Source organism: Anarrhichthys ocellatus, unplaced genomic scaffold (assembly GCF_004355925.1).
Source record: "Anarrhichthys ocellatus isolate YVR2014 unplaced genomic scaffold, GSC_Weel_1.0 scaffold56, whole genome shotgun sequence".
Lineage (NCBI taxonomy): Eukaryota > Metazoa > Chordata > Actinopteri > Perciformes > Anarhichadidae > Anarrhichthys > Anarrhichthys ocellatus.
In genome coordinates, this window is record NW_022280086.1 from 1224565 (window position 1) to 1249257 (window position 24693).

Sequence of the window (24693 nt, forward strand, 5' to 3'; positions counted from 1 at the left end):
CACAGACCCGCCTCCTGTGGGCGATTTTTCCAGCACCCCAGAGCTGCTGAGACATGCAGGAGGGGACGTGCAGGAAAAGTATATATTTTGCGCAGATATCATATTTTACACATATATACAACGTGAACAATAGAAAATGAATTATACTTCCAGCACAGACCCCACATATACTTCTGTTTCACTGACTGTGTGAAGAGTTTTTACAATGTGACTTTAGTTTTGACTAATGCATTTTAGCGATCGTAAAAAATAAAAATAAAAAATAAAAACTGTATTGCATTTGATATTTGAACTTATGATTGAACAAGCTGTAGTCTGGTTGGTTCTACTTTCAGCTCTTTTAAAGAGGACTTACTGCCACCAACTAGTGAGACATCTTTATGGGTCCTTTGGTCGAAGTAATTATTCTGAGAGTAGATCAGTATATGTGTGTGAGTGCACTTTTCTAGGGGGAAAGACATACAACCAAGGGTCCCTGGCTGGAATCAAACCATGGAACGCTAAAATTACAATATACTAGGATAACAGGACATTTTTACATTTTACAGAGAACTTTGACATTTTGTTTTGAAATGAATGCTGTATGAATAAAGTCTCTCATTATTATTATTATCATTAATTTTATTATTATTATTTCCTACAAATAGTGACACAACATCAGCTTTAAGTGCAGGGCCATCACTGAGCTGTTCTATTTACAGTTGTGTGAAAAAGTGTTTGCCCCCTTCCTGATTTCTTATTTTTTTGCATGTTTGTCACACTTAAATGTTTCAGATCATCAAACAAATTTAAATATTAGACAAAGATAACACAAGTAAACACAAAATGCAGTTTTTAAATGAAGGTTTTTATTATTAAGGGGGAAAAAAAATCCAAACCTACATGGCCCTGTGTGAAAAAGTGATTGCCCCCTAAACCTAATAACTGGTTGGGCCACCCTTAGCAGCAACAACTGCAATCAAGCGTTTGCGATAACTGGCAATGAGTCTTTTACAGCGCTGTAGAGGAATTTTGGCCCACTCATCTTTGCAGAATTGTTGTAATTCAGCCACATTGGAGGGTTTTCGAGCATGAACCGCCTTTTTAAGGTCATGCCACAGCATCTCAATCGGATTCAGGTCGGGACTTTGACTAGGCCACTCCAAAGTCTTCATTTTGTTTTTCTTAAGCCATTCAGAGGTAGACTTGCTGGTGTGTTTTGGATCATTGTCCTGCTGCAGAACCCAAGTGCACTTCAGCTTGAGGTCACGAACAGATGGCCGGACATTCTCCTTCAGGATTTTTTGGTAGACAGCAGAATTCATGGTTCCATTTACCACAGCAAGTCTTCCAGATCCTGAAGCAGCAAAACAGCCCCAGACCATCACACTACCACCACCATATTTTACTGTTGGTATGATGTTCCTTTTCTGAAATGCCGTGTTACTTTTACACCAGATGTAATGGGACATACACCTTCCAAAAGTTCAACTTTTGTCTCGTCAGTCCACAGAGTATTTTCCCAAAAGTCTTGGGGATCATCAAGATGTTTTCTGGCAAAACTGAGACGAGCCTTTATGTTCTTTTTGCTCAGCAGTGGTTTTCGTCTTGGAACTCTGCCATGCAGGCCATTTTTGCCCAGTCTCTTTCTTATGGTGGAGTCATGAACACTGACCTTAATTGAGGCAAGTGAGGCCTGCAGTTCTTTGGATGTTGTTCTGGGGTCTTTTGTGACCTCTTGGATGAGTCGTCGCTGCGCTCTTGGGGTAATTTTGGTCGGCCGGCCACTCCTGGGAAGGTTCACCACTGTTCCATGTTTTCACCATTTATGGATAATGGCTCTCACTATGGTTCACTGGACTCCCAAAGCTTTAGAAATGGCTTTGTAACCTTTTCCAGACTGATAGATCTCAATTACTTTGTTTCTCATTTGTTCCTGAATTTCTTTGGATCGCAGCATGATGTCTAGCTTTTGAGGATCTTTTGGTCTACCTCACTTTGTCAGGCAGGTCCTATTTAAGTGATTTCTTGATTGAGAACAGGTGTCGCAGTAATCAGGCCTGGGTGTGTCTAGAGAAATTGAACTCAGCTTTCCAAAGATGTGATAAACCACAGTTAATTTGTTTTAACAGGGGGGGGGCAATCACTTTTTCACACAGGGCCATGTAGGTTTGGATTTTTTTCCCCCTTAATAATAAAAACCTTCATTTAAAAACTGCATTTTGTGTTTACTTGTGTTATCTTTGTTTAATATTTAAATTTGTTTGATGATCTGAAACATTTAAGTGTGACAAACATGCAAAAAAATAAGAAATCAGGAAGGGGGCAAACACTTTCACACAACTTTAGATATGCAATGCTCTGTATTGGATCTCCATCATCAAATATAGCATACAGAATTAAATTACACAAAAAACATTTTCCAGTTTGATTTGACTTTTATTGAAGATTAAAGAGCAAACATCTGTTCCAGTAAACCTGGGAAAACCACAAAACCAAATGAAACTTTTAGTACCCATGTGAATTTCAATGGCAATATCCAATAAAGATATGCAAAGATATGTCCTCTCCCTCGTACCCGGTGTAAGAAATTAAAGCCTGGCTGAGCAAACTCTTCCTACCACATAAATTGTTATGTAGTTGGCCATAATAATACTAACATCAATCCATATATTTATGCCAGTACCACTAAATTGAATATTCATAAGCAAATAAATACAATTAGTAATCATCGTTACAGTAATGCCAAGTCACCATAGTATTAAAGTCAGAGTGGAAGTACAATAAAACACAAGGAGATTGTTAAACAACAGAGATGCAACAGAGGAAACAACTGAAAAATCCTCTTCCTTAGCATGTTTGCGTTTACTTGCTTTTGCCTGACACCATTACGCCAAACTCCTGGATGGATATTTCTTTGTTTATGTACTGCTGAAGCTGGCGATTAGTGATGTGCCCGAGACGCAATGCATCATCGATGGAGAACTTTTTCCCTGATTTTCTGTCATGAAGAACTGAGGATTCTCCTTTGGGGCCCTTCACCGTAATCTCCTCCCAGTCACACTCCTGGCTCTGCAGGTTGACGAACATCTTCCAGTCAATCAGCCCTAGTTTGAAGGCCTCTTCTGGTCGCATCTCCTTGCCTGTATCTGGGTCAATGACCACGATAGACCTACGCAGATGGCTCTCCCTCTGTTCCTTCTTCATTCTCACTGCCACCAGGTTCTTTTGAAGCCTCTCGATCTCGTCATCCTTCTGGTCGGTTATGCCCCTGAGCTCTGATAGTTCTTTCTGGAGTGAATCAAGCCTCAATTCCAGGTTCTTTCCTTCCTCCCTTGGTGCAGACTCAGTGATAATACGAGTCTCTTTGCTGGTGATCTCGATCTCAGCCCGAAGCCTGCGGATGTCATTCTGCAGCCTTTGGTTTTCTTGCTGCACACGGCCACTTTCATCACGGATGTATTCCAGTTCTTTTGAAGATTTGGTGTTTGTGAACTCCATATCAGAGAGCCTTGAGGTGAGGTTGGCCAACTCCTGGTCAAGTTCTCTCCTTCTCCTTTTCTCTTCATCCAGAGTCCTTCCTAGGTTCTCAATCTCAATCTCAGCCTCTGGGTCCTTTTCAACTTGGACTTTCTCAGTGCGGACAACTCTTTCCTTCACATCCATCTTCTCCAGGGTGAGCTGCTGCTGGATGAGGATATTCAACTCTTTCTCGAGCAGAGTGCGTTTGTGCTTCTCTTCATCAAGCTGTAGTCTGAGAATGGAGTGTTCCTTCTCCTGTTGGGGATCCTGTTGCAGGACTACCTTCTGTTTGACAGTCACCTTCTCACGGTTCTCTTTGTCTCGGATCTCCAGCTCAGTAAGTCTGACCCGAAGCCTTTGGATCTCCAATTCTGCATCACGCCTTGCCCTGCGCTCACGCTCCAGTTCTTCCAGTTGCAGGTCAAGGTCAGACTTCTGTCTCTGCAGTTGGGAGAGCTCAGTTTTCAGGCTTTCCTTTTGTTTTTGCTCATTGCTGATATTTTGTGAGAAGCTGTTGCACTCTGATCTGAGGAGAGGGTCTTCTTCCATCTTGACCACTTCTCGTTGAACAAACTTCTCGCGGACCTGAGACAGATCGATTTTCCTCAGTCTGATCTTCTCTTCTTGGCCTGACCGTTCATTCTCAAGGTCGAGGCGTTTCTGTTGTTCATCAGCCAGTTTCCTTTTGAGAATATCAATTTCCTCCTTAGTCTTGGGGTCTTCTCTGTATTGCAGAACTTCATTGACTATCTCTTTAGTCTGCACTTGGGGTTTGGTGTCCTTCCATCTTACAATTTCATCACGAAGTTGGCGGATTTCCATCTCAGATTTCTCAGTCTGGTGTGTTTTATCTATGATTTCATTGCGAAGTCTCTCAAGTTCTCTTTCAGTCTGTGGATCTGTCTTGTATTTGATGACTTCTTTGATGATCTCTTTGACCTCCACTTGAGGTCCTCTGTTCCTCAGCATGGTATGCTCCTCCTGTAGTGATCTAACCTGGACCTCTCCATCCCTACAACGCCTCTGTTGCTCTACAAGTTCAAGCCGGAGATTGGCCACCTCATTCTCAGCTTTGGGGTCAGGGCGGACGATCTCCCGCACCTTCTCCTGAATAACAACCTTGGACTTCTCCTCCTCTAGGCTGGAAATTTTCCTCTGGAGGTCAGCCTTTTCTCGCTGTGATGATCTTCGTTTGCCCTTCTCGTCTTCATACTGCCTTTTGAGGTTTTCTACCTCCCTTTCAAAGGCAATATCTTTCTCTACTTTCAGAACCTCTTTGATGGAAATCTTCTCCTCGGCCATTGATTTTTCCTTCTCCATCCTTCGGAGCTTCTCTTGAAGAAATTGCAGTTCATCCTCCAGCTGCTTCCTGCCATCCATTTCCTTCTGTCTCCGGTCAAGGAGCACCCGGTACTCTGTTTCGAGTTGGGGATCATTCTGCACTTTAATCACTTCCTCCTCAGTGATCACCTCCTGTTCTTTGTTCTTCTCTTCAGCTAGAAGTGTCACCTGCTTTGTTATCTGAATCAGCTCATTGTCTTTCATCAACTTCTGCCTTCTTAGCTCATCAAGCTCTTCCCGAAGCTTGCGCATTTCCTCCTCCTGATCACGGTCTCTTTCTATGCGCAAGACCTCCTTGACCGTGTATTGCTGTGCCCCTTCTTTGACCTCTGTCTCAAGGCCACGCAACTTCAACTTTAGTACCTCAAGGTCATTCACCAGGACATGGGTAGTGCGGCGCTCTTCTGAAAGTTTCTGTTGGACCTTATGGACTTCCTCGTCCAGCTGGGGGTCAGCAACCTTTTTGATCAGCTCCTTCTTGACAATTGTGTCCTGGGGCTTCTGTCCTTCAAGGACATAGATGTCAGACTGGATAGTCTCAATTTCTCTCTCTAGCTGCTCCCTCCTCTGGACCTCATCCTCCAGCTGCTTCTTGATTCTCCAAGGTTCTTCTCCTGGGGCAGCAGCATGGACTGACTTGACATTTGTAGACTGAATCATATTGGCCTGAGGTTGCTGTCAAGGGTAAATCATCATCATCATCATCATCATCATCATCATCATCATTATTATTATTATTATTATAGTGTGTAAATATTTCACCTGATTGAGAAGACTTTGGGCAAACTCCAGATTCTGAAGCCTTTGCTTGTTCACAGCATTCACCTCGGTAAACCTTGCCTCAATGGCGGATTCCTAAAAACAACATTGAAATTACATGGAGATCACATACAGTAAATGATACTTCAGTCAGTGGTTCACAGCCTTTTTGGGAAAACTATCTGCTAATTCATACGTTAAAGAAAAGTCAGAAAAAGTCAGAAAAAACCCTGAAACCCTGATGATGTCATGGTGATGTCACCTGAGTTATTTTGATTTTGGCTTTAAATCCTCAACAGAAAGGCTGTGTTATAAACTTGGAGTGCATAGTTGAAAGATGTGGACATGTATCAGTCAAATAAAAAAACACTATTGAGTTGCATTATGGGAAATGTGGGATCCTGGGTTTCTGGGGGTATGATTCAGACCAGGGACTAAAAGTCTGGATATCTCAACCTCTAATGGTTTGATTATTCTTTTTTAATGTGTCTCTCACAAGCTCCACAACATTATGGATGTGCTAAACTAAAAGTACCCCTTTAAATGTGTGTTGGTGGATTCAATGTCTAATCTATGCTGAGAAAGAGCTAGCACAGCTGTGTTTTAGTTTACTTAGGCACATGCGTGAAACAGGGAGAGGTTATGGAAAGCAGGGATGGAGAAGACAGAGATAGGTTGTATATCTTTACTGTGTACTTTAAAGTACTTGCTTATTTCACTACAGTCATGTCTGATATCTGACAAAATTGACAGTGACATGTCATAAAAGCTTAGCTGGTGTGCCTCACCTCTCCCTTGACTATCAATGCAGGTGATTCCAGTCTGTTCCTCTTGTATGTTTGAGGTACAAGTCCATCTTCAAGGTCAAGGATGGATCTAAACTTCTCCGTTTCATTCTCGTAGTCCTACAAAGAAGAACCAGTGAACCATTTATAAAACCATCATCTTATTTCACATCTGCAAGTTAAAGATAGTGATGTGGTGGTAAAAATCAATGAATATCTTACTTTGACAGCATGTTGGTAAAGCTGGGCATTTTTGGACACGTTGTTCAAGTCAGACTCCTTTCTTGCAATATCAGAGAGCAAGTTCTGAAAAGAAGAAAACAGAGAAGTTGTTTTAAGAGTATTTCTCTACACCAGGAAAATGCATATGCGAGTATGTATCGCCCTGTTGCTCATCACTCTCACCCTCTGATTCTTCAGCTTGGTCTCCACTTGTTTTGTGTCATCAGTTTCACGGGGCTCGTAGTTTGGGACACGAGACAACCAGCTGTTCAGATTATCATAATCATTGCGGTAATTGTTGTACGACATCTTAGCTCTCTGCAAGCTTTGAGACCTGTAACACACAGCAAAAGAGATCATTATACACATCCTATATATAGGACTATATGATATGTGTTTTTGTGCTATTTTACTCAATATTTCTTCCAATAATTATTGATTATTACTGACTCCTTTTCTTGACCCTCTCACCTGGCGTCGGTCTGCCGGTTGAGGTTGTCGAAACGCTTGTTGAGCTTCTGGACGTCAGCCTCTTGCCTCTCAATGTCGGGGCAGTGCTCTTGGAATTTGTTGGCCATGTTGTCACAGCTGCTTTTGGCCGAACGCAGGTTCTGCTCCGACTCAGCGATAACTGACCTCTTGGACCTCAAGTCGGATGCAGTATCCTACCATAGTAGCAAGGCAGACTAATTCAATATACACAGTAATGTTTTCTTCAGGAAAGAATAATACAGACAAGTCAATGATAAAAGCACAGTGCATTGGGGCCTTTGCATCTAGCACTTGCTAAATGTTTGAATGAGTGCAATAATTCCACAAATTTTATACTGAATATTTGGTGATGATGACAGCATCTTTTTACTTGTATACATCAGGGACATGGCTGTATGAACTTGTTAGGGGGCTCTTATTGATCCCACACCTGTTGCCTTGCCCAAGGTTTCAATATGTCAATAAATGAGTGGCAAAATGATTAAGCAATGCTTTATTTGGGAATATGAGAGCACAATATGAACTAAAATAACAATTTTCTCGAAATGATTTTTTGGCACATTAGTCTTTATTTGCAATTGTATCAATTGGATTGATCAGGATGCCCAATGATGAAGTTTTTAAGGCTACATTTTGACATAGGGAACCTGCTAGGGAGGGGCCACAAAACCATCTAATACAGGACCCATCTTAGTTAATATTGTAACTTTGTGTGGGAACCCATTGAGATGCAGCAAATATGCAGTTTTTAGATCAGTTACCCGCTTTGCCTCATTAATAATCAAGTTGATGTTGAAATATCTTCCACAAAAAATAATCGCAAAGCTGATCTTTGGAATATTCTTCCTTGTTTAGTTGAGTGTAAACAGCACAAAACCATCATGTGTATTGGTGCGTGCTTGTGCGCATGCACAGGATACAAACAAAATGGGACCTGCTGATCAATACGTTGCTCCATAGCAGTACTAGTGATCAAAAACACCATGGTGGATCTTAAAGGTTTCATTTGCCAGTATGTCATTTTCAAACAGAGCCATTATGATGTGTGCCAAAGAATAAAAGAGGTATCTTACTGAAAGTTCCCGCTGTGTTTTCTCGAGTGAGCTGATGTCAGACGGAGCAACCTCCTCCCTGGCCAGCTTGTTCTCGTAGGTAGACAGTAAAGTCTTTCCATTTTGAATGGAAGTCTCCAGCTGGTTGGAATTCTTCAGTCTAAAAAGGTAAGTGCAGTTATTCTGTGAGTAGATATGTATATAATAGAATGACAAATAAAATAGGAACGCTGTCAGCAAAAAGCAGTGTCGTAGCTTACCCAAGTAAGCTCATCCGTAAGGTTATGAATAGCTCAGTCTGTTAGCTGCGCTAAGTTGGGAAATTATTGAAATGACTGAAACTAATTTGGAGGAAGTGGGGTTTGTATGTATCTGTTCTGCAAGGTAAAATTAATGTTTTTGTAAATAGAATCTAGTGTCTTTAAAGAGAGCAATATAACTACTTCAGTTTCCCGTTGGAAATGGCTGTTTGGTGGCGAGGTAGAGTGGCTGTGGATGGGAGCCGCAGAAAAATGTATCTTAGCCACCAAAAGAAATATCAATATCAGTTTAAGTGTACGATAGGTTCAGAATGTTTGCACCAGTTTTCCTTGCCGTCAGATAGCCCTTACCGATGTGGATCAGACACCGTTATCTATACTTTATTCAAAGCCACAGACTCCATTTTACTTTGCGGAGCACAGAGGTTACTGCATCCATCGAGTTTGTTTGTGTTAATGTGTGTCTCTGACTGGGAGTGTGCTGATCGCCATCTAACTACTGTAGGTAATACACTGACTATGGATAAGAATTACATCTATACATGTGTACGATGTCATGTAGAAAGCTATGTCAGGTCACATGGGAAAATATTTATAGGAGGGCTTGGGATGCTAAAACATAGGTACGTCACCACTGAGAAGTTAGAGAATGATATACAAACCTATAAACAACAATAATAATAATAGTAATGGACCTGCCCATTAAGGAATACTACTCTCAAACAATCACAACTACCACAGAAGAGGAGACACTGAGACACAAATCAAGCCGCATACTTCTCCTGAGAGCACTGAAGAAGCTGCTCGATCTTGGTGTACTTCTTGTTTGCTTCGTCCACCTTGCTGTGAAGTTGAGGAGCGCTGGCACAAGTTGGATTTGAGACCAAGAAGCTCTTTGCTTCCTGCACTTTAGAGGACTTCTCTGGTTCAATCTTACTGACAGCAGCAGCAATGTCCTGAAGGGAACAGTCGGAGTTGGCGAGTTGTAAAAGGCATGAATACTCTCTCTAAGCTTTTTGAGCTTAATTGAGAGATGTAGGCGTTGTGTGAAACCGTATTTGGATCCATCAACAGAATGAAGTGGAAGTCATTACCCTCATATCCTGCATGCGGTCGGCGCTGTCCTGCAGTGGCCTGTTCTGCTCCAGTGGTGGGCGCACTCGAGCATAAATGTTCTTCTCCTGTTTGTCCAGGTCATTGGCAACCTTGTCCAGACCGGCCATCAGCTGGCGGCACTGCTGCTCCTGTTTGTCTAAGATCACACACACAACATGATAAGCTTCATTATCTGGCTTTATCTATTTTCTTCAGTGGCACATAGTGACAGCTCTGGTCGGCCTTAAACATGTGAAATCTTTGTCTGACATCAACATATTGTACTTTACAGAGTAATTGCTGAGATCTGGGGACACACTGACATCCCGACAGAAAAGTCTGACCTAACAAGAAACGTTGGTGGTCAAACTGAAAGTAAGCACATCTGATATGTCGATCTGACCAGGGCTGGACTGGCAATCTGGCAGACCGGGTACATTCCTGCTGGGTCGACGTGCCTTTGGGGCTAACACCATGCTTTTTCGTCTTACCAACCGGCCAATAAAGCAGGTAGATCGGCCCATTGTTTTTCTCTAAATATACACTGGGTGATGATGATAGAGAGACAAGCCTGTCTGTCTGCATCTGTCCCGCCCCCTTATGCTCTATATGTCCTATAAATACACGGATCAATGAATGAACTTTATTGGCCATCATTGTGGCATGTCTTGATAAACCTTATACTGAGGTGTCAATGAATAAAAATGATAAATAAGGTCGAATGAGTCTTAATGACAAAAGTTCTGATCAGTCAGCAGTAGGCATGGTGTTATTTAGTAATAGCTATTTACATAGTATGTGGGCTAAAACGCACTAGAAACCTAATCCTTCTTTACAATAACTCACTACTACATTTTCTGGATTCCCTAGCTGGCTATTTCTTCCCACTGGCTGGCTACGCCACATCTGTGTGGAAAGCCCGTTCATCACAGCAGAGTATACAATTTTGCAGTGACACTTTATGAAGATATTTATCATGTTTCTTTTCAATCGTCACTGATTCCCTCTTAGTCATTGGGCTATACAGAGGGAAGAACAAAGATGGGTGGGGTGAAATCGATTGTGGTGAACCAATCGGGGCCTAAGTGCCAGGGTCAATTATTTTAACCCAGTCCAGCCCTGATAATAATCCCTCATTGTGCAGGAAAACTGAGTGTGTACATCTACATTAAGTACCTGTGATGGATGTTTACTACAACAGTTTGGTAATCATTTTACCTTTTCGCCCTAGCTTCTTCTAAATAAGTTTGACTAATCTGTTTTTTTTTAATCAAGTGGCAACCTCCTGTGGTGACAAATGAAGCCATCACGGAAGTGCTAAAAACTGCAGTTCGTCAAATGGCCACTTGAGGTTGACTCCAAAAGCGAGTCAATCCCCATAGACTTCCATGCTAAAATGAGTAACTTTGCAGCAGAAATAAACATTTACAAACTGTTTTTACAGTGTTACAATTTACAGCGTGGAACATAAAACGGTTCTGGTCTCCATAAATAATATAACGTTTTTGTATAACTCCCTCATTTAAATTGTATTAAGGCATAAAGTTGCACAATTGAGGGCGTGGCCTCTGTGATTGACAGGTGGATGCCATCTCAGGTTGCTAGCTGTTGCACACCCACTATGAGCCTCATAATGGCTCTTTAGAAACACGGAGACTATACATCCAAGTTTCATACAGTCTATGGTTTGTATCCAACCTGTCTAATCATCTGACAGCTTGTGTGTCTATCCCGTCGTTTTAAGAGATGTCACGCTGTTTCCAGATCTCATCAGTTAACTTGGCGAGTACGACATTATCAGTACCAACATAAAAATGATGGCTAAACATATGAAAATAAAATCCAAGTGCTATGATCCAAGATCTAATCAACTGGACGTATCCTTTAAATGCCAACAGTACTTCAATTACAAACTGATTGTTATGTTCCTAGCTAAAACAGATTTACCTAATGAAAATGTTGCTTCCATATTCACCTGAACAACATTTCATTTTGCATATGTTAGTCTTTTATGCACACTGTTTTGACACGTGCTGAGCCATGTTCATATTGTTTATGACATTAGCTAACTGGGGCCTGGTTGGTAATCCGGCCTTCTGATGGAACTCTAGTTGATTTCACTGTGGGTGTGTGTGTGTTTATTAATACAGCCTCGTGGCCGGATTAACCATCCCTGTTAGCCTCCCAATCTGGAATATTTTATAGCCCAAAGTTTTCTGTGGCTTTGTGGTAATTTAATTTAGCACAATATAACTGAATCATGGCTCACGTAATAATAATATTATAACCCAGGTTGAGGACCTCATGTCAACGCATTGTGAAACGAAATGAAATGATCACACAGTGAACACCTGGCTTTATCCCCAGATCACCATATTAACTGATCAGTATGAAACAGTCTCAAATCCTGATTTGTGTAAATCGACCCATGATTTCTCATTAGAAACACAGCTGTATGACGCCCCAGCATGTTAAATCTACTCAGAGCAACAAATAAATCAAGTAGCTTGAAATGTGAAGACATGATGAGTGTCCTAACAGCTGCAGCACAGTTCTGTACCTGTAGCTGTGCCAGACCCGCTCTCCTTCTTCAGCTCAACGAAGCGTTTCTGCAGAGCTGCACTGCTGCTCGCCACCTTCTGCTTGACAGCTTTTTGCTGGTTTGCCAGGCTGCAATCACACAAAACATAAAAAACTGTTAAAGCTGCACTGGAATCAAATGTAATGGGAGTTTGTCATCCAGTGAACGTTGTTCTTGTACGTGTTCATACACACTCACCTGTCAGAGACTGCCAGTGCCTCGGGGGCAGTGGGGGGGATCATGAAGCAGACGGCCGGGGCAGTGAACTGATGTCCAGCTGCATCCTTTACATCCCATTTGGTCCCATTGTTCCGGAGCAGAGTGTAACTCGCCCCACGCAAAATCTGCCCCTGTAAATGTCCAACAATTACAATCTGTCATCTAGTACTTTCCTCTCAAACAGTCACATTCTAGACAACAAAACAGCTTTCTTCAGAACGTGTTTGACAGATTACTTATTGCCTTTTAATAGGAATAACTGAATTAATGTAAAGAGGCTTTTACATTTGACTTGTGGTTACTTTGTGGTATGCTCTGTCTAACCATTGTGTGTTATCAGGAGTCTTTGGCAATCAGAGCTCTTGCTGCTCTGTGCAGGACTATGTCTTGGTTTTATCTTTTGCTGGCAACAAATGATTTGTAAGATTGCATCTGGTAGAATGACACATACGTTTGTGGTAACACAAATCTGAAAGCTCCATTTTAAAAATCAGTTAGAAATAATTTTAACTGAAATTAATCATCCATGTCTGAGGCCCTGCCTGAAAACAGTGGATTGTGCCCCTCAGGTTGGGAGTGAGTCACTACCGCAAGCGAGGGAGGATCTTGGGGTCTTGTTTTATGAGTGAGGTTAAAATGGAGTGAGTGATGGACAGATACAAGCGGACTGAGCTGAGGAGCTCGGAGTAGGGCCACTGCTCTTTCACATTGAAAGGGGCCAGCTGAGATGGTTCAACAGAAAGAGGAACTGGGGTAAACCCAGAACACGAGCAGAGCAGAACTGGAAAATGTTGCTGGGAGAGAGGGACGTCTGCTAAGCCTGCTGCCCCACGACCCGGCCCCCGTAACAGGAAGATAATGGATGGAAGGAAATTAAGACTCTAAAAGAGGCTGTCAGATATGAATCAAATTAATTCATATATTTTGAAATAAACAAGCACATGAATACATTGGGTGAAGTAAATGAATGAAACAATTTGCAACATAATATAAGAAATTAATTTTAAAAAGTATTAAAACATGTATATAGAGTATATATTCAAACTTAGTTCATAGTTGAACTAAGTTCATAAAACATAGTTATTCCATGCTCTATACAGTAGAGGGCGGTAATGCTACAACAAACTGTCATCTGCCAAAAGTAAAAAGATGGCTCTCCATAAGCTCAACATCGTTCTTTACAAGTGTTTAGATTACGTGCCTCTGCAAACAGACAAAGCCTTTTGAACCTGACAAAACGGATTTGTGTCCTACATCAGGACAATCAGTGCTATTAACTAATTCAAAATAAAATGCCCCCCTGAAAGGGATTGCTGGGCTCTAGGATATAGATATAGGTCTGCTAGTGAGCTAACCTTATGCATTTTGTACTGCACATGATGGGCAATAATGAGAACCTGAAATCAGCGAGGTCAAGAGACAACCTACACACGATGAGCTTTGCTACACTTAAACTGAAGAGCTCCACAGGCTCTTTAGTCAAAGCGCAGACTTCTTCCAATCCCTTGTGTTCTCATCCTGAGGGGTTTTATATGAGATACTCAGAGTGTCAGCCTGAGCTCCCGACTGAAGGGATTTGAATACATTACACCACAAAACCAACAAGTTACAGGCCTAGTGCTTAGAAAAATCAAAGACAGAGTGCTTAGTCAGGCACTCTCATAGCTGAGAACATCCTGGGATTAGACTGATAGCCAGTGACAGAGAAAATATGGCACAAAAATAAAGTGTTTTCATTTGAAATGGGGTCACTGCAGCACAGAGAGGCAATAAGATGAGAAAGATGAAGGAAATAAGGCAGTTAGGAGAAAACTTCCAAAGAGGGAATCGCAAATGGTTGAAACTCTCTTGATTGTTCTGTTATCAGATGACTGGATAAGCTTGAAATTGTGATTTGATTGTGGATCATAAACCTATTGACCAGAGGAACAGTTACTCCTGCTGCTCTTTGCTGAGACATCAATCAAATCACTATTTTAGGATTGTTTACTTACATGTCTGTCCCAAAATGTCATCACTTAGACATTTGTGTGAAATTGAGTTATGGGCCAAAGTTATGTGAGATCAAAGTGACCTTTGAACACCAAATTATAATCAAATTTTGAATTTTAAGGTTACGATTTGATTTTCAATTTAACGTTTTTTTTCAGCAATTCTTCTTTAAAGAGGGATTCTGTATGACATCATGATCACTAAGTCAATAACAACACAACTAAAATAAACTAGATGGCAGGAGGATACTTAACAACAGCTGGTGTTTCTCAGAGTTTACGAGGTACACCGGCCATGAGGTCACAAGAAGTGCAGTGGCAGGCTACCGGTAGTAACGCTGAGTCTTATTTCAAGTGTTTTTACCCGTCTGACGCATGCAAGTAGGAGAAAAAAGATTTTGAATTCAAAAGCTTATTTTGATCAATTCTTGATTTAGAATCAAAATTGTGACACCCTAAATAACAACATTAATAATACAACATTTAAATATGTGAAACAATGTTGCTGCATACACACAAAGTAAGTTCCTAAATACTGTAACGTAACTTGGCTAGTTATCTAATCTTAGTTTAAACTAATCCTCGTCGTGTCCTAGGATGAACCAGATGAGCCTTTTCATGATTCACAAGAATCAAGAAGTCCCTGAAGTAGAGGATTTTAGTTTCTCACATTTATTAATGAGCAACAAATGCTAAGTAATAGCAGCTACACAGCCTATAAGCTTTCGACCACACACTACATACGCTGTCTGTGTCAAACTCGCACAGAGCCTCAATGGGCAGCATCTTCTTGGGGGTTTCCCGGCGGTACTTCAGAGGCAAAACCTGCAGGCTGCGCTTCTGAAGAGCCTTGACCCGTTCATCAAAGTGGTCCATGGCCTTAGCTTGGTCCTACACACACACACACACACACACACACACACACACACACACACACACAGACACACAGACACACACACAGATACACATACAGTCAGCATATGTTTTAGTGCTGTAGAAGGAGTCAGTGGTTCAGTCTGTCAGTATTAAAGAACACTCACATCCAGCTCCGTTATCAGGCCCTCTGTCTGATACATATCTTTGAACTCTGGGTTGTACTTCTGGTTGAGGTCCGTGTCCATCCGCTTCAGCAGGTCCTGAGTGTCACGCGCTTCCTTTTGGAACTGGACACACACACACACATACACAGATAAGCTTTACCTGTTTAAATGTGTGTGTGTGCGTGTGTGTGTGTGTGTGTGTGAAATGTGTACGTCCCTGTGAGTGCTCATCTGTCCCTGTGTCTTACCTTGTGGTACTCATCCATGTGTTTGAGGTGATTTTCCTCACAGATGAGCAGGTTCAGGTACTCCTTCCAGTCAGCATGGACCGCCTCCATGTGAGCCTGACAAACAACGAAGTGTGTGAGCACTTGATCAGTAAAGATACAGTGAAGACATTTTGCGTTCAAGGCACATTTTTAAAAAGTTAACCAATGCGCTGTACAGTTTTCAAGGCAAGGTTAAAAGCCTGCTGTGTATGAAGTAACAACAGATATTGGACACACACTGGTTATTGTCTTTGAGGCTGGACGTAAAGATTTCAGTTGTGTGTGTATTTCCAATATTAAGAAGTGTTCCAGGAATATAAGAATCATGACACCATCTGAGCCTAGTAATGTAAAAAAAGGTTAGTATTAATGGATTGTGTTACTCATGGATGTATAGACAACTATCACTGGATTACTTTAATAGTAAAGAAAACTTAAAAACAGGATCAGCATCAACTGCCGGCCGTGTTGGTGAGCAGCCAAACTACAATAACCACTTGTTTGTCTTTTCAGAACACCGTATCTTTGCTGAAGCAGGAAGTGAAAAGGGAAGACTATTTAAAATTCATACAGGGATGGATGAGCCTGTACCTCAATAACATTCTTCCCTGGATGCTCAGAAGCAATCAGCTTCTCTCCATCCTCATTCAGTTTGGTGACGGAGGCCTCCTTGGACTCCAGACATTTACTAATGAAGTTCTGTTGAGGCAAGACAGACGTGGACCACATTTATTTATGTGTTAGTGTCCATTGGTGCATGCACTGATGCTCATTTGATATACAGTATGTAGCTTGTTATTGTGTGGCGTTGGCTACCTCATACTGCCTCTGGCGAGCGGGGTAGTCCAGGTTGGCGTCGCTCCAGTCATAGCTGGACCTCTCCTCGGCCTGCTGGTCCATCCAGTACAGCTCATTGGTGCAGCGCTGCATGTAGTCCCGCAGGCTCAGCAGGTTGCGCTGACGAGCGCTGGAAGTGGCCTAACCAGCATACAAACATGATGACTTGGATTCCCTGGAAGCTGTTGCTCTAAGCTAACAATATTCATTTGAGGAAAATATATTTTGATAGAAATATCTAGAAAAGTCTTTCAAAATATTTTAACGGCATATGGTTTTGTTTGTAGAAAAATGAAACCATAAAAACTAGTTGACTTCAGCCCTTTATCTTTCCTCTGCAATGCAACAGCAGTGTAATACAGTATGTTTATAATACATGTGACCAATGTGTTATGTGCAGCTGCCTCATACTTAATACACAATATTGATTTGCTCATTTGTGGGGCTGTTAGCTGGAAGCAGCTGCAGACCAGCAAAACAGCTTCACAACAATAACAATGCAGCATCACTGTGGCTGTTTGTATTGATATATTTAAACCGTTTTATTCAATTTTCACTTGAAGGATAAGGCTGGCATTATTCTATGTTCTTTTTTATTTTTATTTTATACAAATCCATTGAAATCCAGTCTGTCTGTGGCACTCAGCCCTAAGTCCATTGGTTCCTGCTGAAGATGTACATTTTTTTTAAATAGTTCACAAATATGAAGTTTTATTCCCTAAAGGCTTGGTGGTTTGCTAAAACAGCAGACCGCTTCAGTTCAACTGTTTCTCAAACAGGAGGAAATTGTGTATTTGTTGGGGACTATTTTCAGCTTTGACACTGGTGAAGACACATTCGGTGTGATACGGTAAACCTGCAGTGAAGTGTTTTGTTTGCAGTCCCCAGAGGGCTAAAGGCGATGTGATGGGAGACGGAAGAGGTCTTTATATAAGACCAGCCTCCAGTCACAGGTTATGCTGATTAGAATGATATTTACACACACACAAAGCACCCCCGTGGGCTCAGAGAGTGAATGTGGGTGTGGTGGTTAATTACCAGTAGTTTGGCGTACTTCATCTGGAGGCTACTGACGTATTCCTGCAGACCAAGACAAAAATGAGGGTCATATGTTTGATTAATAAGCTGTGTGCCCCCTCTGGGACCATTCTTTTATGTGTCAGGAAACATCAGGCCTGACTTAAACATTGCTTCTTCTGACTCTCTGTTTGTACCTTGTCTCCGCTGGTGGAGATGTGAGGAGCCAGAGCCTCCACCTCACTGTGGAAGATGTTGTGTTCCTCCACCTCGTTCTCCACAGATGGCAGGTCCTGGCCAAAGCCCTTGTTGTTCAGGTTGTCCTGGGCAGAGAGACATAATAACACATTTGAGTCCCCTCCACCACACAGTGACAGTTTGGTCAAGCTGTATATGTTGAAAGTCAATAGCAGTTGATAGTATAAGAGCCAAGGGCCTCCACTATGGACAGTATGTAACAATCCACATATGTCAAACACCTATATGCTCTCATGTGAATACATATGAAAACAGTTTATTTTCTGCTTTGGCATCTTCTTAACTTGGTCATATTTTGACCTACTGACTAGGTTTTCTCATCACCCCCTATTTCTTCTTAGCTATTGGGGGCAGCAGAAGAAGTTGAAAGTATCAAAGTATCAAAATCTTTTGAAACTGATTCCCTGTTAGCAAAGTATGAGACAGTTCCACATACTGCATGTGATGCTGTATCAATATCTAATTGAGGAATAATTTCCTTGTTACAATACATTTCTGGCATCAGTTTGACATCTGGTGTCATGAGTTGCTGATGGGTAAATGTAGTGACTTTAGACCTAATCTGCTTTTTGTAAATCACTTTGGAGCCAAGATGGTGTTAACGTCTGTATGACGTTTGAGAGGGTGTGTGCTTCAAGTTTGAAAGAAATGTGATGAATGAAGAGAAACCACGTTAGAGTGTACAGAGGAGTGACTTAACGAGCCATATCAACATGCATCTGCCGATTTGTTCTCCTTCTCCGCATTGTTGGGTTAGATACGGTAGATACGACAAGTTCTGAGTGTGATCTTAGTGTCAGGTCCACAGTGGAACCCTGTGTGAGGGTACAGGTCTGCTTCCTACCAGTTTCTCATCCATCATGTTGCCCCAGTTGATGCTGGGCTTCCCCTCAGTGCGGGTCAGGTGGTAGATACGGTCATGGTCTTCTTTCAGCTTCAGCACTTTCTCACGCAGCTGCCTCATGCTGAATACACACACACACACACACACACACACACACACACACATACACACATACATTATTTCTATGAGTACAAATAATTGCAATATTTTTTTCTGAACTTAATCTCTTTTGACCATAACATTCAACAATGTACAGTGAATTCTCATATAAAAGCTGGTATGGGGGGATAACCTGCACTGTAATGACTCCATTATGTACATTTCCACGGCATCAATTTCCTGAGTACAACAACGTTGCTCGATTCTAAAATACTGGTGGATTTACATGTAGAGAAACAGGCCTTTATTTCTAATTTCCCCAGGTCACGGAAACACAACACGTCCTCCATGCAGCTTTCTGACACAAACGTACATGACGTCTTCTGGACAGGTTAGTCCAGATATCACATAGAGCCTTTCAGTATGGAGCGGGGTTCTACTCACTCCTTCTCTATCATCTCGGCCTGCGGATGCTGGAGGCGCTTGGCATTGACGGCGTCCTCATCCAGGCTGGTGAGCAGTTCTAGAGAGCTGAGGATTCTCTTGTTGGTATCATCCTGATACAGAGGCTGCTTCCCCTCGTTGATCTTACTCACATCCTGCAGAAAAACACAGTGGACGTAGGAAGGTCAATCAGGTGCAGTCAGACAAATCAGAGTTATAACAGCGTGAGCTGGGTGACTACAGAAAGACTGCATCACAAACTGCAGGTGTAGAGTTTAAGAGACCTGTGTGTTTACAAATCAGGAAGGGTCTATAGGAATGAAAGGGTCTAATGAAAGGCATTATGGGAAATGTAGGATTCTGTGTTTTGGGGTTCTGAGTCAGGAGTTTTAGGGCTGCTGCTTCAAGTCTTTTAAAAATAAATAAGTCTCTTGAAAGTCTTCCAACTTTATGAAAGTGCAACACCTGTTAATTACTGTAGTACTTTTTGAATAAATGTAGGAATGTTACTGAGACAAAACCAACACGACCCTTCAAAGTCCCAGTGAAACAGAGCGTCTTTAGCGTCTGTTACAGTTTCTGATGTTTGATGAGTCATCCTGCTCTCAGGAGCTAAACATAACCCAATCAAATGCAAAGGATTTGATTTGAATCTGCCCCTCAAATATTCTGTTTCACTGTGAAATACGTCACAGTGCAGAAGCTGAAGACGCTCCGACCTCTCCTTCAGTGGGAGTTAAAAAGAAACGGATAATTGTTGTATTTTATTTCATCTTAACGTGATAACTGCAGACCCAAAAATAAAACACATGAAATACATAAAGAGCATTGCACCAATTGATCATGGTGGCCTTTAATCCTCTTTACTCAACACTGCAGCACTAGTTGAACTCAGTGTTGCTTCTCCTGGTCATTCTATCATCTGAAGGTATTTGTATATAGAGAGGTTTCTCTCTAACTGTGTATCTGGTTATCAGACTGTACCTTGTTGAGGTTCTGCTCGATGTCATAGCTGTACTTCTCCACTTTATCAGCATTCTTCTGCAGCTTGTCGATCAGAGTGCTCAGTTCTGTGGACGGAGCGCTGGAAGACAAACGGACCTCATCAGGCTAACACGACACAATAACCAATACTAACACGTCAACACATTATAGTTCATTCAACTTTAGTTTATCGTTATTTTACTGTTAACAAACAATGAAATGATAATTGATCATGTTGAATAATTATTTGTAATGCTACAGTTTATTGTTGCACACATTAGAGCATTAAGCCTTTTTTAATGATTACTAAATGATTTTTAAACCTTTAAGAAAACTTTTGTAAAACATCTAACAGATAAATGTTTGTAACATTTTGTTAATGGTTAATAATTGGTTAACATTATTTCGACAGCTAATACTTCGTCGATGCTTAATCTTTGCTTACTCGTCCATCTGTATGTTTAGAAAAAGATTTCTCAAAGGTTAACAACTCATTTGATTATCATTAACATATTCTTAATGTGGAATGTTACAATGTTTTTCCAACGATAAACTGTTAATAAATTGTTTACTACTGTACTCAAACATTTGTATGCACATAGCTGCCAAACTTAAAAACAACAAGCATCAGTCACAGATTAACGAGACTGTGATATGTTGAATGAACAACTTCTTCATTTAGAGCAGAGAGGCTGACAGGAAACAGGTTGACATCATTCCTGAAAAGGAAACTAGCAGACACATCTCATCCAATCACCGTGAGACCATCACTCACTCTGATGTGTGCCAAAGAGCAGCGTGTGAAGCATCACTCCTAGCGTACAGAGGGTACAGGTCATATAATATATACAACTTCTAGAGCAGTGTGGTCCTAGAGCCTGTCTGATAAATAAGCTGATTTAGTAAAAATATAAGGCGTCTACATTAATGTCTCAGATATGTTTGAGGTCCTTTCGAAACAGAGTTTCAATTTCACAGTTTGCCCACCAGAGAGCACTGCCACCTTTATTGTTTCACTGCAAAAAGTCGCACATTAGTTTTTACCAAACTAATGTGGGGGTTGGTCATCCAATATTGTGTTACATATTGTTATCAGACTTGCTATGATTTATTGGTATCCAGTATTCGTGGGCTCTATTCATATTCCCTTTCCAAACCACATTACCCTCATTTCACTTTCTATAAACTCCAAGCATTGCTTTTTTTATTCAAATACATTCTTGGCGGGAAATTCCATTTAACGCTGCAAATTATTTACAGCACCCCTCATATGTCACATGATACCAATAAATGTTATGACATTAATGTTACACATTAACTCCAACACAAGCAAATACCATCCAAGTCATTACCTTCCAAACGTGATTTTGTTTTGTGAGTGTGTGTGTGTGTGCTTGTGTGTGTGTGTGCTTGTGTGCGCTCGCTGGTGATAGACAGAGCAAAAAGAGTCCATGTCTGTCAATTCAAATCCACCATCCATCTCCCCACACACACACACAAGTTACATAACATCTGCCAAACGAACACTGGACGCTGACTTTCATTTCAAAGCCCCTGGTTTTGAAATGAAATAATATCAGAGCAGGTTTGAAGTGAAAACACAAACAAGTGTGAACAGGTAGTGTAGAGCTGTGCTGCAGCAGCTGCCAGTTAGTCTGTCGAGGCCCATCCGAATAAAAAACACCCTGAAGAGGGTGAAATAAGTCAAAGCGCTGCTTTACACATATCTGTGGGAGCATAGAACATTTGTGGTTTTCAAAGCAGATATGTTTGTTTGAAAGTTCAGACCAGATGAAAACTAACTGTGCATTGGTCTGTTGAGTGTTAAGCAATCCTACCGACTGTTCAAAGAGAATAATAAACACTGTTTTCTTGAATCCCAGTACCAGAATACTGCTTTTCAGACTCAAGCGTCTGAAACCAATGCACCAATAATCCTACCTGCTCTACGATGTATTGTGAGCTACAAACATGCTGTCAATAGTTTCCAGGGAGGCTCACTGGCTCGGACTCAATGTTTTCAGTGCGGTTGTGTTGGCTCTGGAGCGTTCGCTTGAGAAACACAACTCAGATGTTCCCACAGGGAGAGGGTGAAATTAGAAGCAGAAAGCTCCAGCGTTATGTCAGAGGGTGTGGGGGGCTTCTGCTGTCAGTGAGCCCCACAGCACAACACCAGTCCTGCTCTGTCCCAGCCATATGTTGCAGATACATGGAGTATGAGACAATGGCCCCTGACCGATTGGGCCCCTCAGCATGTGCCCAGGAGGCCCGGTCCATCCATGTCTGTATAAGGAGAGGAAATGTACAACATAGTGCCTCCTTGTGCCTGTCTTATAATTTCTTTTGTAACAGATCTAGACTAGCACAAAAACACCTAATTGTTGCAAGCTCCGAGGCTTTGCGATCCAGCCATCTTTAGATCTCCTGCTTGGACTTGAAGCTGTCATTAGCTGCCAGCGTGCCAGATACCTGAGATCACAGCTTTCATGCACCAACTACAGACTGCATAAGGAGAGCCGTATGAGGAGAATGAGGAGGGTGGAGCTGCATTATTAGGATTCCTCCACCGTTTGTTGGTGGTTATCAAGGTGTTCAGCAGTGATTATAATCAGGACTTATCTTGGCATCCTCCTTGTCTCACTGCCTGAGGAGTAGAAACCAATACGCCACAAACATGCAAATATATCATGGTTTGTTCTGGACTCTAACGAAGTGCCTCCTGCATATATGCTTTATGGGATTCCTCATGTTTTCTACAGTATTATATTCTGTATCATGTCGCTTGACTCTTGCACTGTATTTATTGTTCTGTTCCAAAGTACCAAGACAAAGTCCTTGTATGTGCAAACCTGCTTGGTAATAATTCTTTAAGATAAATAAATAAAGACTAGCAGTCATTCCCTTTCTCTGGAGGGTTCCTATTGAAACACAGATTAGTCCATCTTCTAGTACTTGACACCAGAGGGTGTTATTTTTGGGGCCCCTACATGCTGAGTGACATGGAGCATTGCTCAATGAGCAGCCATGGGATGATGGTTTAACCTCTCCAGCCTCTCCAGGGGGAACTCAGACCCAGTGGAAAGACTAACAGTGGAAGGGAGTAGGCTTGGTGCGTTCGTATGGTGGGAGAGGCTGAAAGCCATTCCTCACGCTGACATCTGAATACCTCACAAACCAGTTACTACAACTTTACTGCGCAGCCTGTGGAGCACCACACCCTCTCTGGAGTCAAAGCACACATTATGCAATCTCATCTACACCCTCTCGTTGCTGTCTTGAACGCAGATGATACGGACTTAAAATGAAGTTACATCCAAATGATTCAGGGAGTGCATTCACATTAGTATGAACCACGTTAGTCCACGAGACGCGATGTTCAGAAAAGAACCATAAAAGTTACAAGATAAAAAGGACGACATCTGCACGCTCGATACACCACGTTTTGTATTAGACGGAGGTCTTTATGAATAAATACGACACGGTGTTTAGTTAATTAAACCTAGTATACATTATGTTTACATACATTTGAATAGGCTACTTGTCACACTATTCCTACAACGGTGACCAAAGATGACATATTTACTCGTAATGTTCCTCCTAATGAAGACGGACTGACAGATTGTGTCAAGTTAGCACATGTTGGTATTTAGTGACTTTACCGCAAAGCAAGGTCACTTCAAACCGGAGTTTTAACGTTGGTTCTCGGTGTGTGTCAGTGGAGTCACGTTACGTGTGGAGCCAGCAGACCGGAGGACTCACGGCTACAGGGTCCAGGAGACGCCATAGCTCGTTGTAAACCCACTGTCCCGTAGACTACCGCTACTCACCTTGTAATTGGCTGCGTTATCGCGGTGGTCTTGGACTTTTTCTTGAACATGTTGACAGGTCACCTGGCACCGGCTTCCGACGAGAAAACAATCCCAACAGGACAGGTGAACCTCGGCTGTGAGTGAGTCCTCTGCTCGTTCCGCTGCTCCGGGTGTGTATGTGTACGTCCACACTCCTTCTCAATGCCACCGCTTCCACTCCCACAGACACTGTGGCTCACTGTCAGTGTTCACACCCACGTTCCTGTGGACACTACCTGTCAGACAGCAGGGGACAGGTGGGGCCTCAGAGCCAGGCCCCGCCCTCACAGCCAAGCACAATATACGCACACACAGACGGGCTGATATCGCTAATGCAAATATACAGTATTTAAATAGTAATAATAACTTAAAAGCCTACTAAATAATATAGCCTGAAAAAGGGAAAAAAGGACAGTAACTGTCTCTAAAGTATATTGCATATTATTATTATGACACACAAACAAATAAAGGCCAAACTATGTAAAACAGGGCGTGACAACACATTTGTGTAGAGGAAAAACAAGTGTCTGTTTGTGCAGTTGATGTGATGTAACAGGTACAGGTGGACTTATCATCACAGAGTGCATGGTGTAGAGTAGGACATGATGCCACTTACTGTTTAATACAGATCAACTATGAATCTATCCATGATAGATCAATCCATGAAGTCCTTCGTAGTCTGTGTGTGTCTGTGTGTGTGTGTGTCTGTGTCTGTGTGTGTGTGTGTGTGTGTGTGCGTGGGTGATTAGCTCTGT

At 41.9% G+C, this 24693-nt stretch overlaps 1 protein-coding gene across 1 annotated transcript; it reads right to left on the reverse strand.

The window, feature by feature from the left end:
• Positions 1 to 2397: 2397 nt before the first annotated feature.
• Positions 2398 to 24161, reverse strand: ppl (periplakin). Its single transcript, XM_031871071.1, has 22 exons — positions 23918 to 24161; positions 20091 to 20190; positions 19107 to 19261; positions 18564 to 18684; positions 17659 to 17784; positions 17483 to 17524; positions 16424 to 16585; positions 16199 to 16306; positions 15587 to 15682; positions 15339 to 15461; positions 15043 to 15189; positions 12287 to 12438; positions 12068 to 12177; positions 9507 to 9664; positions 9190 to 9368; positions 8174 to 8312; positions 7080 to 7273; positions 6792 to 6942; positions 6609 to 6692; positions 6390 to 6506; positions 5605 to 5697; positions 2398 to 5517 (listed from the first exon to the last, which is right to left on the reverse strand). Exons 1-22 carry the CDS (start codon positions 23965 to 23967, stop codon positions 2845 to 2847), a joined length of 5280 nt encoding a protein of 1759 aa, XP_031726931.1. The 5' UTR covers positions 23968 to 24161; the 3' UTR covers positions 2398 to 2844.
• Positions 24162 to 24693: the final 532 nt, after the last annotated feature.